We start from the raw sequence: 12,269 nt of genomic DNA on the forward strand, positions 1-12,269 counted from the left end.
TAAACTATAGTTTCTTTTTATATCAAAATGTACTCTTGAAAATGTGTTTGGCACAGTGCTAAATCATATATAGTTAATACTAAATATTGCAGGATACAATAAAACCCTGGAGTTAACTTGTGTTTACACCCTTTTAAGGGATAAAAATAAAAGATACCAATTATTCAGAAGTCAGCCTATACAAACTGTATAAACAATATTTATGTCTTGCTTTGAAAACCACTGATATAGTAAATTTTACATAAAAGACTGCAAAATAATATAAATGGATTTAAACAGATCTTTACAATAAGAAATTCAAATGGAAACAGACAAGTAACAAAGAGAAGTAAAAAAATTTATTGCAGTATTCGTTCCACCAGATTTGCTGGGGATCCCTTTTCTTGTATTATTTCAGGGTGACCTAATACATCAAAATCTACATTTACAAAAACTCCTCCTGCAGATAGGTCATAGATACTGCATGCTTTTTCCCCCAACAGAATAAATTATATATCCAGGAGATTCTGCCATTTTACAGCCTGGAAAAACAATGCTTCCCTGGAAACTGGGCTAAGCTAAAGAAAGCCATCCGCTGCTAGGTTAAACTCCAAGAACACTTTATTAAGAACATTAACAGACTAATTTCCAACATTCACTTGTTTATTTTTTTTTAAAACAGAAAGGTTTTTTTTCAAGATATAAACAATTTTTGTTAAACTATTATACAGTGGGAGTAAAAATGAACTGAGAAGTTTCTGCTGCACAACAGCGAAGGAAGCTCCCACAAAAATGTTTACCAAACATTTCCTTCTGTTTCCTGCATCCCAGGTGTCATTCTTACTCTTCATTAAAATGATTTTTTTTTTTTGCCAGAAAGTTGATATTTCAAGTTTTTTTCTGTTATTTCATTTCCTGTAAAATTTGGCTGCATGTACAAATGCATTAGCTGGAAGTTCCATCCTTGGCGGCATACAACGATCGTAAAGTCTGAACCACTTTATTAGTCAGCTTATTAGCACTCGTTAGAGCAATTTTTTTGTAAATAATGTCTGACTCTTTAATAGTGTCTACCCAAGGCACCAGTTTGCGGCCATCACGGCGCTTAGCCTCAGTCCAGGAGCCACTGTAGGAGCCTGCCATCCACTGAACACTGAAGCCATTGCTGGTTTTCTGTACTACTCTTGCAATTTGTGGTCGATCTTTGTACTTTGGACAGCAAATAGCGATGACATCCATGACATCAACACTTTCATTCATCTGTGCTGCCAACTCCGTAGAGTCTGAATTTCGTTTTGACCTTCTCAATGACTAAAACATTGGGAGGGGAAAAAAGACCAAGTGTTACACAAAAGAACTTGAGTGAAATTATTGCTTTTATTGCTTTTAATCCCTTGACGCCGGGAGTTGGGATTTCCCGGCACACATTCCATTGCCGGCAATGAGACGCACCGCGACCGCCAGCGCCAAGGGGTTAACATCCTTGCAAAATCACATATTAAATTGTACCCGTGTCTTTTAACTCTTATTGATATATAAAATTATATGTACAAATGAATCATAAAGCTACATAAAAACTTGGCAACAATAAAAAGGATACACACAGTACATTCCAAAGGAAAATTAAACTTTATGCTAGATAAAATCTCTTCTATGTTTTTTATTGTTTTTGTTAGAACTTTCTACAAAAAGGTGTATAAACGGTTAAGAATTTCTATCTACAAAATGGTTTTTTTTTCCATATTGATTACATTACTCAGTGTACATTTTATTATAGACTGACATTTATAAGCACATAAAATCATTTTACGTAATACGCTGCGAAATACGTTGACTCCTCCTCCGCCTCACCCCTGAAGTGCCTCCTCCTCTATCCTCCCCATCACTCTCATCATCCTCTGTCTCAGCTGCATTGTTTTTAGGGCTGCCTCCTCCGAGCAGCGAGGTAATAGCTTTGTTGCGAGCATTTGTGCTAGCTGACACTTCTCCATCTTCCTCTTCTTCATCAGGATCCAAGTGTTCCATGAGAAGTTTGAACTAAGAAAGGATATTGGAAAGAAGATTAGGCGCCACCTTAAAATGAGTCAGGAAAACAGAAAAGAAAAAAAGGAAGGAGATGGTGTGCCAAGCCTTATGGGAGTAACCTTAAGACAATTTGTGGAGTACACTTATCAATTTAGTAGCATGTGACACATCTTTTCTTGGAGAAAGCAAGGATTGTGCTCTTCCTTAATAGGCCTTAAGGGGGCAAGGTTTTTAGATCTCTTACATATTAGAGCCTCAATGTTAATTTTTGGCAATTGTGGGGAACTTTTGCTAGCACCACACCAACTCAAACCCAAGAGGGAGTCTTTTGACTCTTTGCCTGCTCTGTGGTCCATTTCTGGGCCAGGCCCAATGCATGAAATTTGCATTCGGTAGAAAGCTCCCAGTAGAACGAACAGAGACTCCCCTGCAGCCCATAATGCAGATTGAAGGCATGGGGGCCCCCAAGCCAGATCGGGACAACAGCACACTAGGGTATGTTGGTAATGTGTGAAAGCAAAAGCTTGTGCTCAGTGGCAAATTCTGCGATGTCACATGTAGCTTGAGCCTACACGTTAATTTTTGCATGGACCATCTCAAGCTCGCTGTGACAGCCCAACCAAATGACATTGCACTGTCAATGGAAAAATGATGCAACCTGCAGCTCATCCAATAGCCTTTAATTTGCCTACTTCTGTGCATTAGATACACATTTCTTCAGCAAGCAAACTGAAGAGGGCAACTTGCAGTGGAAGAAGTCAGCATACTCCATTCCTCACCTCTGAAGAAAAAAACAATTTCAGCCTGTAGTCACTGTTCTTCATATTTCACCTTCTAAATAACAAAAACTTAAAAGTATTTCAGAACAGAGTTCAAGCGTTTTTATAAGGAAGTTGATAGGCAGTAAAATTCTGCAGGGGATGCGGGTGGCGCTGTGGGTAAAACCTCAGCACCTAGGACTTGCCGATCGTATGGTCGGCGGTTCGAATCCCCGCGGCGGGGCGCGCTCCCGTTGCTCAGTCCCAGCGCCTGCCAACCTAGCAGTTTGAAAGCACCCTCGGGTGCAAGTAGATAAATAGGAACCGCTTACTAGCGGGAAGGTAAACGGCGTTTCCGTGTGCGGCTCTGGCTCGCCAGAGCAGCGATGTCACGCTGGCCACGTGACCCGGAAGTGTCTCCGGACAGCGCTGGCCCCCGGCCTCTTGAGTGAGATGGGCGCACAACCCTAGAGTGTGTCAAGACTGGCCCGTACGGGCAGGGGTACCTTTACCTTTTTAAAATTCTGCAGGCTCTCAATACTTACATCTAAGTACTGTTTGACTATATTCCTCTTCACTTCATCTGTGAGCTTGGAATGAGCCATATCACTTCGAAGGAAGTCTAGCGTCTGTTTTGGATGGAAATGAATTCCTGCCTTCCTGTTTATTGTTTTATCGTATACTTTTGCCGATTCAGAGGGAGAGTATTTCTGAATTTTACTGTTATCAAGAAAACAAAATGAATGCTTGAAGTTAATAATATTTCCCCACATCCTTTGAAAGTAGAATCTATAAGCAATTCTTCTGAGTCTCTTAGGTCAAAATTCTTAGAAGAGGAGGAGTTTGGATTTGATATCCCGCTTTATCACTACCCGAAGGAGTCTCAAAGCGGCTAACATTCTCCTTTCCCTTCCTCCCCCACAACAAACACTCTGTGAGGTGTGCATCTGAACTGTGATAATAGTTTTGCTTGCCTGAATAAAGGTTGGAGAGATGGGTTGGGTGTGCAGGAGGAAAGATCTGACTTTCGCATGGCTGGAATGTAACCTATAGTAAGAGTCACATCCCTTGCTCCACCAAGTTTTGCTTCCAGCCCCACCCATGACTGCCATGCACACCCTAGAACTTGCTCGCAAAAGAATGCAGCTCCCAGACTGAAAAGCTTCCCCACTCCTGAGATAAAGTAAGCAAAACATGAATGCTCCTCACCTGTCAGAAAATCCACAGAGGTTCTTCAAATGCTGTTTTAACATCAACAGCAACAATATGCCCTGGGAAACATTTGCAAATTCAATGAGAGGAGCTGAATTGTCTGGCAAACATTTCATGACAGCATTTATATCATTCTCTTCATCAGTATCTGAATCAGACTCTGCACGTTTTCGCAACTTTCGAGGTTTGTGAACTTCCTCCTCACTGTCGCTGTCACTTTCACTGTTACTTTCACTCTCACTCTCTTCATCAGATGATGGCTTCCTTTCTTTTTTATATTTCACCATAGACTGAAAGAAAATGGCAGGTAGTTTAGAAAAATAGCAAACACCATTATCAATATATTATAAAAAGGGATTTGAAAACCGTTCTGACATGTAGTCATTCACCTGTATGAACTATCAAGAGAAATTAAGTGGTGAGATTTTGGGAAAGCAGACTCAAAGGAACTACACACACATCTAAGCTATTAAATATTCAACTCAGAATACATTCAATGCGTCCCACAAGACAAAGGATTGCTTAACTTGATTACCAGCAGCCCCTTGCATGGTTGCAGGATTTCTTTTTTAATGTATGGGTGATCAATCTGCAGTGGGAGTGCAGGGCCCCAGCTGGTAGGCACAAGATTTGTGGCACGTTCGGAAAACAGCAATAGGGTTCATGGATCTGGTTACAGTACACAGACACACACTCTTGTCTGGCTTTCCTAATACTATGTTTCTGCCTAGACTAGGTAGATTTGAGGCAAAGCCATCGTAAGGCAGAGGTGTAGGAAGGTCATGTGGTACCCAGTGTGGAAAATTTCTTGTCCGTCCCCCCTCCCAACACACATTTATTTGTTTATTTATTTGCCTGCAAAAATTGTTTTACGTTATTTCATATTTTCTTACAAAGGAATGTGGATTCTGGGCCTCTGATAACAAGTAGGCGACTATGGACAGATACTTAAATCTACAGGATGCATGTGTTTTGGCTTGTGTTATTTTATTTATAATTATTGTTTATTTATTTAATAAAATTTATTTTTAAAAACCTGCAAAGTGGTTTAAAAACGGCTGCGTGCAGGGGGTGAAGACAAGGCAAGGCCTAATCTACTCAGCCTAGTCTCATTTTCTTCACATAAGACGACTTTCTAGGACCAGGAAAGCCCAGCGGAGGGTAGGGCAGTAGGGTGGTTCATAAACTTTTTTTTTAAAATGCCTGCTCCAAAGGTGTTATCTTACTAAACTAGGGATTATATAGCTATATCTGAAATTCCATGCATATTAGTTAATATCTTGACCCTGCTCCACTGAATTGAAATTTCAGCCTTCACGACATAGGAAAATGGCCAAGTAAACAGCTATTTTTGTGGAGGAGGGAGGCAATGTTGTATAATATAATTCCACTTACCTCTTTAAATGACTGGAGAAGGTTACTACCAGAAACTGATAATGTGATGTCTATATGGTGCATTATAAAAAGTGGCTCTTCCTGGGTTTGGTAAGGAAAACAGGCTAGATTGTCTGCTATGTACAAAAGCTGATTCACCTCCGTTTTCTGTGGAAGTAGAAGAAAATAATAACAGACAGATACACATATACAATCATTTCAGTATCAATGAGCTCCATGCCACATTCTTGCTCCTTGAATACAGTATCCAGTGAGTTCCACCCAACATTTTTTGGGGGAGGGGGGATTTCCAAGTGTGACATCGCATGTGCCACAAGGCCCACAACCATTGCAAGACCTGGCCCCTCAAGATTGGTAGGCTCAGCCCTGTCCCAATAGATTCTTTTTTTTTGGGGGGGGGGGTGGCTGAAGACACCTCAGCCCTACAGAGTTGGCACATTTAGACGGCATGGAGGAGATTCCGTTGTGCAAAGGCAAAGTAGTGGATTCCTACTACTTTGAATACAAACCATTATGCCTATTCCAAGTTATGAGCATGAAAAGCTCTTGCAATTGTAGCCACTGAAACATCACAGAAGGAATGGATTCTGTCTCCTGGTGCCTCTACCCACTCCAACTATAAATACAGGGGCTGTGCCAAAAAAAACATAGAGCTCTTGTGGCATTGGAAGGAAGCTAAGATGAACCAGGAAAGCCACAAAGCATTCTGGGAAGAGAGAGGGATGGGTTTCACTCCTGTCAAGGAGAAGAAGTGAAAACTCAAATCTGACCAAGCAACTGCCTTGTTAACCCTAAGGATGGAATCCCGCATTTAGGAAAACCTATAAATATTATTGAATCAAGTTTAGCACTGTGTAGGGGGAATGCAACTTCATTTTTGTTAGCAATTCTCCAGGCCAGCCTCCCCCAACCTGGTGCCCTCTAGATGATCTGAACCCCCATCAGCCCCAGCTAGCATAACCAATGGTTAAGGATGATGGGAATTGTAGTCTAAAACATCTGGAGGGCACATGATTGGGGACGGCTGCTCAAGACAATGAAAGAAATTAAAAAAAATGCCAAAGTTCAACATGCCACTACTTAATTTCTATGTAGTTATTATACTGCAACTTTTATACTATTTTCAAAACCAAATATTCTCTCCAAAGCAGATCATACTTCATCAAAAGCACTTTTTAAAAAGAGCACAGAAAAGGTCTGCATTAGACTCACAGCTGTGTCATCAAAGAGGTTGAGTAAGGAAATGAGAAAGGCTCGTCGGTGTTGCCGGTTTCCTCGGATCATGGAGTAAAGGTGTGAGCACAAAGCACTGCTGGATTCATCATGCCTAAAACCCCTCACAGGATCTTTACGGCAAGTGTTGATTGCTTGCTGCACCTGGTATGACATCTTCATACCAGCCACCGCTTTCATCTGAAGTTAAAAACATTTATAAGTCTTCATTTTGCTTAGGGCAAACAGAAAGAGGTTGCCACAAAGATTTGAGCTCAAAGTTATCTGTTTCAGTTTCCCCAATAGCTTTCTAGTGAACAATTTTCAAATCATTTGCTTTTTTATAGCAAACATGCACAATTTTGACACACTGATATACATGCTGCAGTTAGGGGAATTATTTGTGTTTTTAATATTTGTATCCTTTCTAGGCCAAGGAAGAGGAAATAGATGTGCGTTTTCTAGAGCTGTTCTAGTTGCAATGCAAGGATTTTTGTTATAATGTGAATTGAGGCAGAGTTCATATCTACATTCCCAGTTTGTTAACCACAATTTAGCAAGCTAGGATTGTGCATCAGGCATCATCTCTCCCCTGTGCACAGATCTTGATAAATGTAAACTACAGTTGGTCATTACTTCCAAAACAGGATTTAATATCATATCAAATTGTACTAGTCAGTAAATACATTCCACCACCGTTCCCCATTTTATTAGCAGGTCTGTGACCATATAATAAATGACTGGTTTGTTGGTTGGTTCCCCATTTTGGAAGTAATTACTGAATGGCTTCACTGGAAAGGAACAAAAATAAGCACAACAAACAGAAGCATACATACATGAATAAATCCAGCATATTTTTTGTCAATCTCCACCAGCTGCTGGTCTGCTTTGTTCCTCATAGAAGGCTCTGGATCTGTGCCCATAGCTATTAAGTATGGCACACACTGAAAGACAGATAGACACTTAATGTAAAATCTTCACATATGCCTGCAGATGTCTATATTTTCCTCCCTTTATGTTGTACGTTTGACATGCTACAAATATCCATAGCCTGCAGAGCACCATAAAAAGAGGTCTGGAAAGGCTATGCGAACACTACAGAGCTACACTGTGAAAACTGTATAATTTACTTCTTGATTTCAGTTAAGAACAGCAAAGTAGAATCAATAATACCTGAAAAAGTCACTCAAATAATAGCACAACAGTTTAACCAGGTGGTCGTTTTTGAAACTTTGAACCTTTTCTGGAGCACCTCTTAAGAGGTTACAGATTCTATGAAAGAAAACCACCAGTTCCTGTGTTATTGTCTATCAGTCTGCAAATAAACAGCTCATTAATGTATTTCTGAAATCGTAAATTAATTTGCAGATTAACATGTGCAAAAGGTTTTTATGAATACATTTTTTATTTTACTCCAAAGCAGGTGTATATAGGATAGCAGCCCAAATTATGCAATTGCATACCTGAACTGGATGGATAAGACCCTGGTTTAATGTCAGTGCAATAACATTGAGTGCGAAATGACGGACGCTGGACTGCGTGTGAAAGAATGCCTCAAGGACCTGTTTGAGATAGAGCTGCATGATAGAGCTGCTCATCCCTGAGGAAATATCACCCATTTCTTTCAGATCTTCCTGCTTTGCTACCTTTTTCCCTATGAAAAAAACAGAAACGAAAGGAGATGTTTTATCAACACTTTTTATCACATTATATACATGCATATGGTTTTTCATACTATATGGAACACAGGTTGGGAGCAGGCTTCCTAAGGATTTTTTTAGTCGTACTGCTTAACTCCTTCCTAACCAAATCCCTGGTCCAACATTTGTATGCTTTGCTGGAAACACAGAAACAGCATCTCCTTCTTCCCTACTAACTCATTTCATCAGCATAACATGACAACATTTCAGCATGTGCCTCCTCAATAATTGGGATGACTGAAAGGCCTCTTCAGAAATACCATCACCGCTGAAGATCAAAAGATACAGTTTAAGCCCAAGCTTGATACCTGTGTCAAAAACATGGAGGAGCATAAACTTCTTTGTTGTTTTCAGCTGCAAATGCTTAAAGTTTCACTACCGCTACAGGAGAAAAGCATTGCTTATTTCAGGATATGAAATCACACAATATCATTTCTGTTGTGGTTTACTACAGAGGTAGCAGAAAGCCTGGAAGGGGAAGTGCCTTCTAGTTTAACTGTCCAGATAAGTCTTTCTTCTAAAAGAACCTGCCACCAATTCCAAGTTGGGGGGGGGGGGGAGTTTGCAGCAATTGCTCGAAAAAATCCAAGTATAGTTGAAAACTGAGCCAGAGCTCCTCAGAAGCCCCGTCACTCTAGAGCAAGTAGGTGAGAAACTGGAAAACAGCAGTTACTTTTGCAACTGCCATTGACAAAGGTTCTTTGAATAATTTGCATAAGCCCCGCCTGCTGAAGCAAGTGGGAGGAGTAATCCACTCCAGGGTAGCTGCCTCCAATGATGGAGAAACTACTTTTAACAGCCATTGTTTAAGTCCTTTTCTACATATGAAAAAGGCTAAAGTGGAGGAGCAGACTGTACACTTCATACTCCAGGTGGTAGTTGCTATGCTTTTAATGCTCCCTCTCAAGAAACCTTCTCTGAAAAGCAACACACACACGGTTCTGGCACAGCACTTTCACTGCTACGCCACTTTTCTTCTTGCAAATATGTTTTTACTTTGGGGGGTGCATTCAAAATGTGATTATACACCTTAGGTTTACTGCTTAAACTGCATTCAACCATTTCACTCTGCTGCACGTATAGATCTTTCCTAATTTGTTATCCCATTATCTGTAAAGTTTTCAATGCACAGAAAGCTCTTTGTGAAAACATCAGAGATGGAACTGAAAACTAAGTTGCAGTTACTTGATATTAATTACTTCTTTGAAATGTTTACTTAAAGTGCAACAATGCTCATCACTCACATTCTCTATCTGCCTGTTGCATCCGTGTATCTTCCTCTTGGAGGTATGTTTGGAGATTTTTTAACACCTGGATTTTTAAGTTTACTGAGCTGTTCTTATCAGAGAGTATGCTGTTGTATAATGTTTTCACTTCTTGTTCAAACATTAGACCTGGGTGTTGTATGAATGCAAACCCTGAAAGAAAATAAGATGATACAATTTGGTATATCCTTTTACTGAAGCAGATTTTAAAAGAAAGTCCTGAGTGTTTATAAAAGGCCACATTCATATTTGCAGGCAACTTTATTTCAAATTCCTTTTGAAAAGATACTGTGGCAGATTGTGGAATAATATTAGCTGCCTTACGACACGACACAAAAAGTATATAGATACACAAAGTGGGTACTAGCCCATTTTAGAAGCATTAGAATTTCTCTGAAGTGTAAAACTTGCTTGCATAGAACCGAACTCTTACAATAATCTATCTCAACACAGAAGCAAATTCTCATGGAATACTGTACAGGTGCCGACCATTCTGCATAGGGGTTCCATTCCTGGCCCTTGTGCGTGTCGGCAGAGTGCATATTATTCTGTCCTGCCCGTTCCGCCCCCTTCTGGATCCAAAAGGACATCATGTCAGCACAAAATGATCACTGCCTATATTTAAATAGCAATTGCTCTGAATCATCATAACCAAGAACTCATAATTAATCCTGAGTGTCTGTTCGGCAAATGCAAAGGTAACTTCTATTATCAAAGCAACTTCAATCCAGTGCAGGTTACTTCTGGAGGAGGGACAGGAGGCATTTTCCACCAATTTCTCCTTTCCCTTGCAAATTTCCAGTTCCACCTGCCATCTACCAACTCTCTGGAGCAGATGGAGGGGGCACATAGGAGGCTGCAGGGGAAAGCAGAAATCAGCAGAAGCTATCTTTCTTGCTTCCACCAACAGAACTTTGGCAGCAGAATTCCACTATAGGCAAATCTGTGTGCATCTAATACCACAGTATTTCGAGGTTCTTACCTAGACCAATAATGGCTTTTGTTTGTACCTCCTCATCTGAATGTTTGGTAAAATACATCAGCAGCTCAAGTACTTTATCCTTAATGTTAACCTATTTAAAGGGGAAACAATGTGGATAATTCAGGGAAAAAAGCTTGGGAAAATTTTCATTCATTTAAAAAGTAATCACATAGGGAAATCTGCTCATCTAAGTTTATTTTCCCCCAAAATGTCAGTCTATCCAAATGTAGTAGTAAGCAAATAAATACTGAATGTTTACCTTGCTGTTGCCTTTAAAATCTTCTTGATCAAAATCAAAATGCCGACACAGTGCACCAACAGTGAAAAGGGATCTAAGGAGTGCTGGTTTATTTGCTGTAAGTATAGTGCTGTTTGGGTCTTCTTGATGTTGACTTTTTAATTTTGAAAGTGCACCTGCAAAAAATGAAGAATACTTGTCTTCATAGTTTCTTTTCCTATTAGATGTTTAATTAGCTTTCAAATAATGAAAATTCTGCATAAAAATTTACTTACCATAGTATCTATTAAAGCAGGCCCATACAAATTTGTAATTCTGAGTGACCTTGTTTACAACAGCCCCAAGACAGCTGACACAGTGTTGCACTACCTAGAAACAAAGCAGAACACATTAGATTTTGTTAGAAGTAATTTCTAAGACAATACAAAGCAGTCTGTGAAGAAATCAACATCTTGCTCTTATTTTAGCAGATGTCAAAAGCTGAAAGCTCTGGGGCTATTATGAGAATACAATTTTATTCTAATATATTTCTAGCTTTCTTTTCTATAAGAAAACTAACATCTCTATAAGAAAACTAATGCAAATAAAGTGCAGTAAAAACCATTACAAAAATATGAAGTCAAGTCTTATTTAACATGAGTACCATGCTAATGCAAATTGAGTTTGAAGTAGAAATTAAACCTTACTGTCATGCCATATTTGATTATAAGCTTCATGAGATCTTCTTCAATAGTAGCAAGGAAAGTCTCACTCGGATGTTCCATCAGTGGCACTACTAATTCTAAAATTTTTGCAACGTTGCAGATCACCATGAAATCATTTTGACTCTACAGAAAAATATTGCATATGGTTAAGCTTCTTCACTCTTCTTGTGCTGTTATACTACTACATATCTGAATAAAGTGAGTAACAATCACTCCTAGTGATCAATTCCATCTGTTTACAAATACACCTTGAATGGAATATTAAAAATTATATTGCAGATAGAAAAAACAGTTGCCAGTATGTGAGTTTAAACAGTTAGCAACTTTATTATAAATAAATAAATAAATAAATGGTAAACTAGCATCAGCAAGGGTTGACACGAATGGGCATATGAGAAGGGCTCATACCCCAACAGAGCTCACTGTAAAGGGCCCCCTAGACCTGCTGCAGTGAGGAGGTAGGCTTACTGGGGGAGGGGCATGGAAACCATCTCCAAAACCTGGAGCTAAAACTGCCCTGAAGCAAACAAAAAAGCATATAAGACTAACATGTAGATATTTGTCTAATAAGCTCCCTTCTGATGTGTACACACAGTGTCTGCATGTTATCACACTTTACCCATTTGCCGAGGGAAGCATTGGAGACCATGCAAACCTATTGGGCACATAAGGTTTGAAACTACCCTGAATTAAAGAAGAGTCATCTGCCTGAAAAGGAATGCTTTCTGAGGCACAAGAGAGGACTATCAACCTTTTTCCCAACCCGTGATCTCCAGTTTGCAAATTTAAAAGCAGCAAG

At 39.6% G+C, this 12,269-nt stretch overlaps 1 protein-coding gene across 3 annotated transcripts in view; it reads right to left on the reverse strand.

The window, feature by feature from the left end:
• The window catches only part of NIPBL (NIPBL cohesin loading factor), a 121,923-nt gene continuing 109,654 nt past the window's right edge, over positions 1-12,269 (reverse strand). For 2 of the 3 annotated variants that reach the window (XM_028748762.2, XM_028748759.2), the window contains 13 exons: positions 11,453-11,593; positions 11,042-11,135; positions 10,788-10,942; positions 10,529-10,619; positions 9,526-9,699; positions 8,045-8,235; positions 7,418-7,525; positions 6,582-6,782; positions 5,370-5,516; positions 3,972-4,264; positions 3,308-3,482; positions 1,831-2,016; positions 1-1,290 (listed from right to left, as the gene is read on the reverse strand). In XM_028748762.2, the coding sequence (XP_028604595.2) occupies positions 925-1,290; positions 1,831-2,016; positions 3,308-3,482; positions 3,972-4,264; positions 5,370-5,516; positions 6,582-6,782; positions 7,418-7,525; positions 8,045-8,235; positions 9,526-9,699; positions 10,529-10,619; positions 10,788-10,942; positions 11,042-11,135; positions 11,453-11,593 (2,322 nt within the window). In that variant the 3' untranslated portion in view covers positions 1-924. Of the gene's footprint in view, positions 1,291-1,789; positions 2,017-3,307; positions 3,483-3,971; positions 4,265-5,369; positions 5,517-6,581; positions 6,783-7,417; positions 7,526-8,044; positions 8,236-9,525; positions 9,700-10,528; positions 10,620-10,787; positions 10,943-11,041; positions 11,136-11,452; positions 11,594-12,269 lie in introns of all 3 variants that reach the window. The other variant, XM_028748760.2, reaches the window with a different exon arrangement.

This window comes from Podarcis muralis, chromosome 11, assembly GCF_964188315.1.
Source record: "Podarcis muralis chromosome 11, rPodMur119.hap1.1, whole genome shotgun sequence".
In the NCBI taxonomy this organism is placed as follows: domain Eukaryota; kingdom Metazoa; phylum Chordata; class Lepidosauria; order Squamata; family Lacertidae; genus Podarcis; species Podarcis muralis.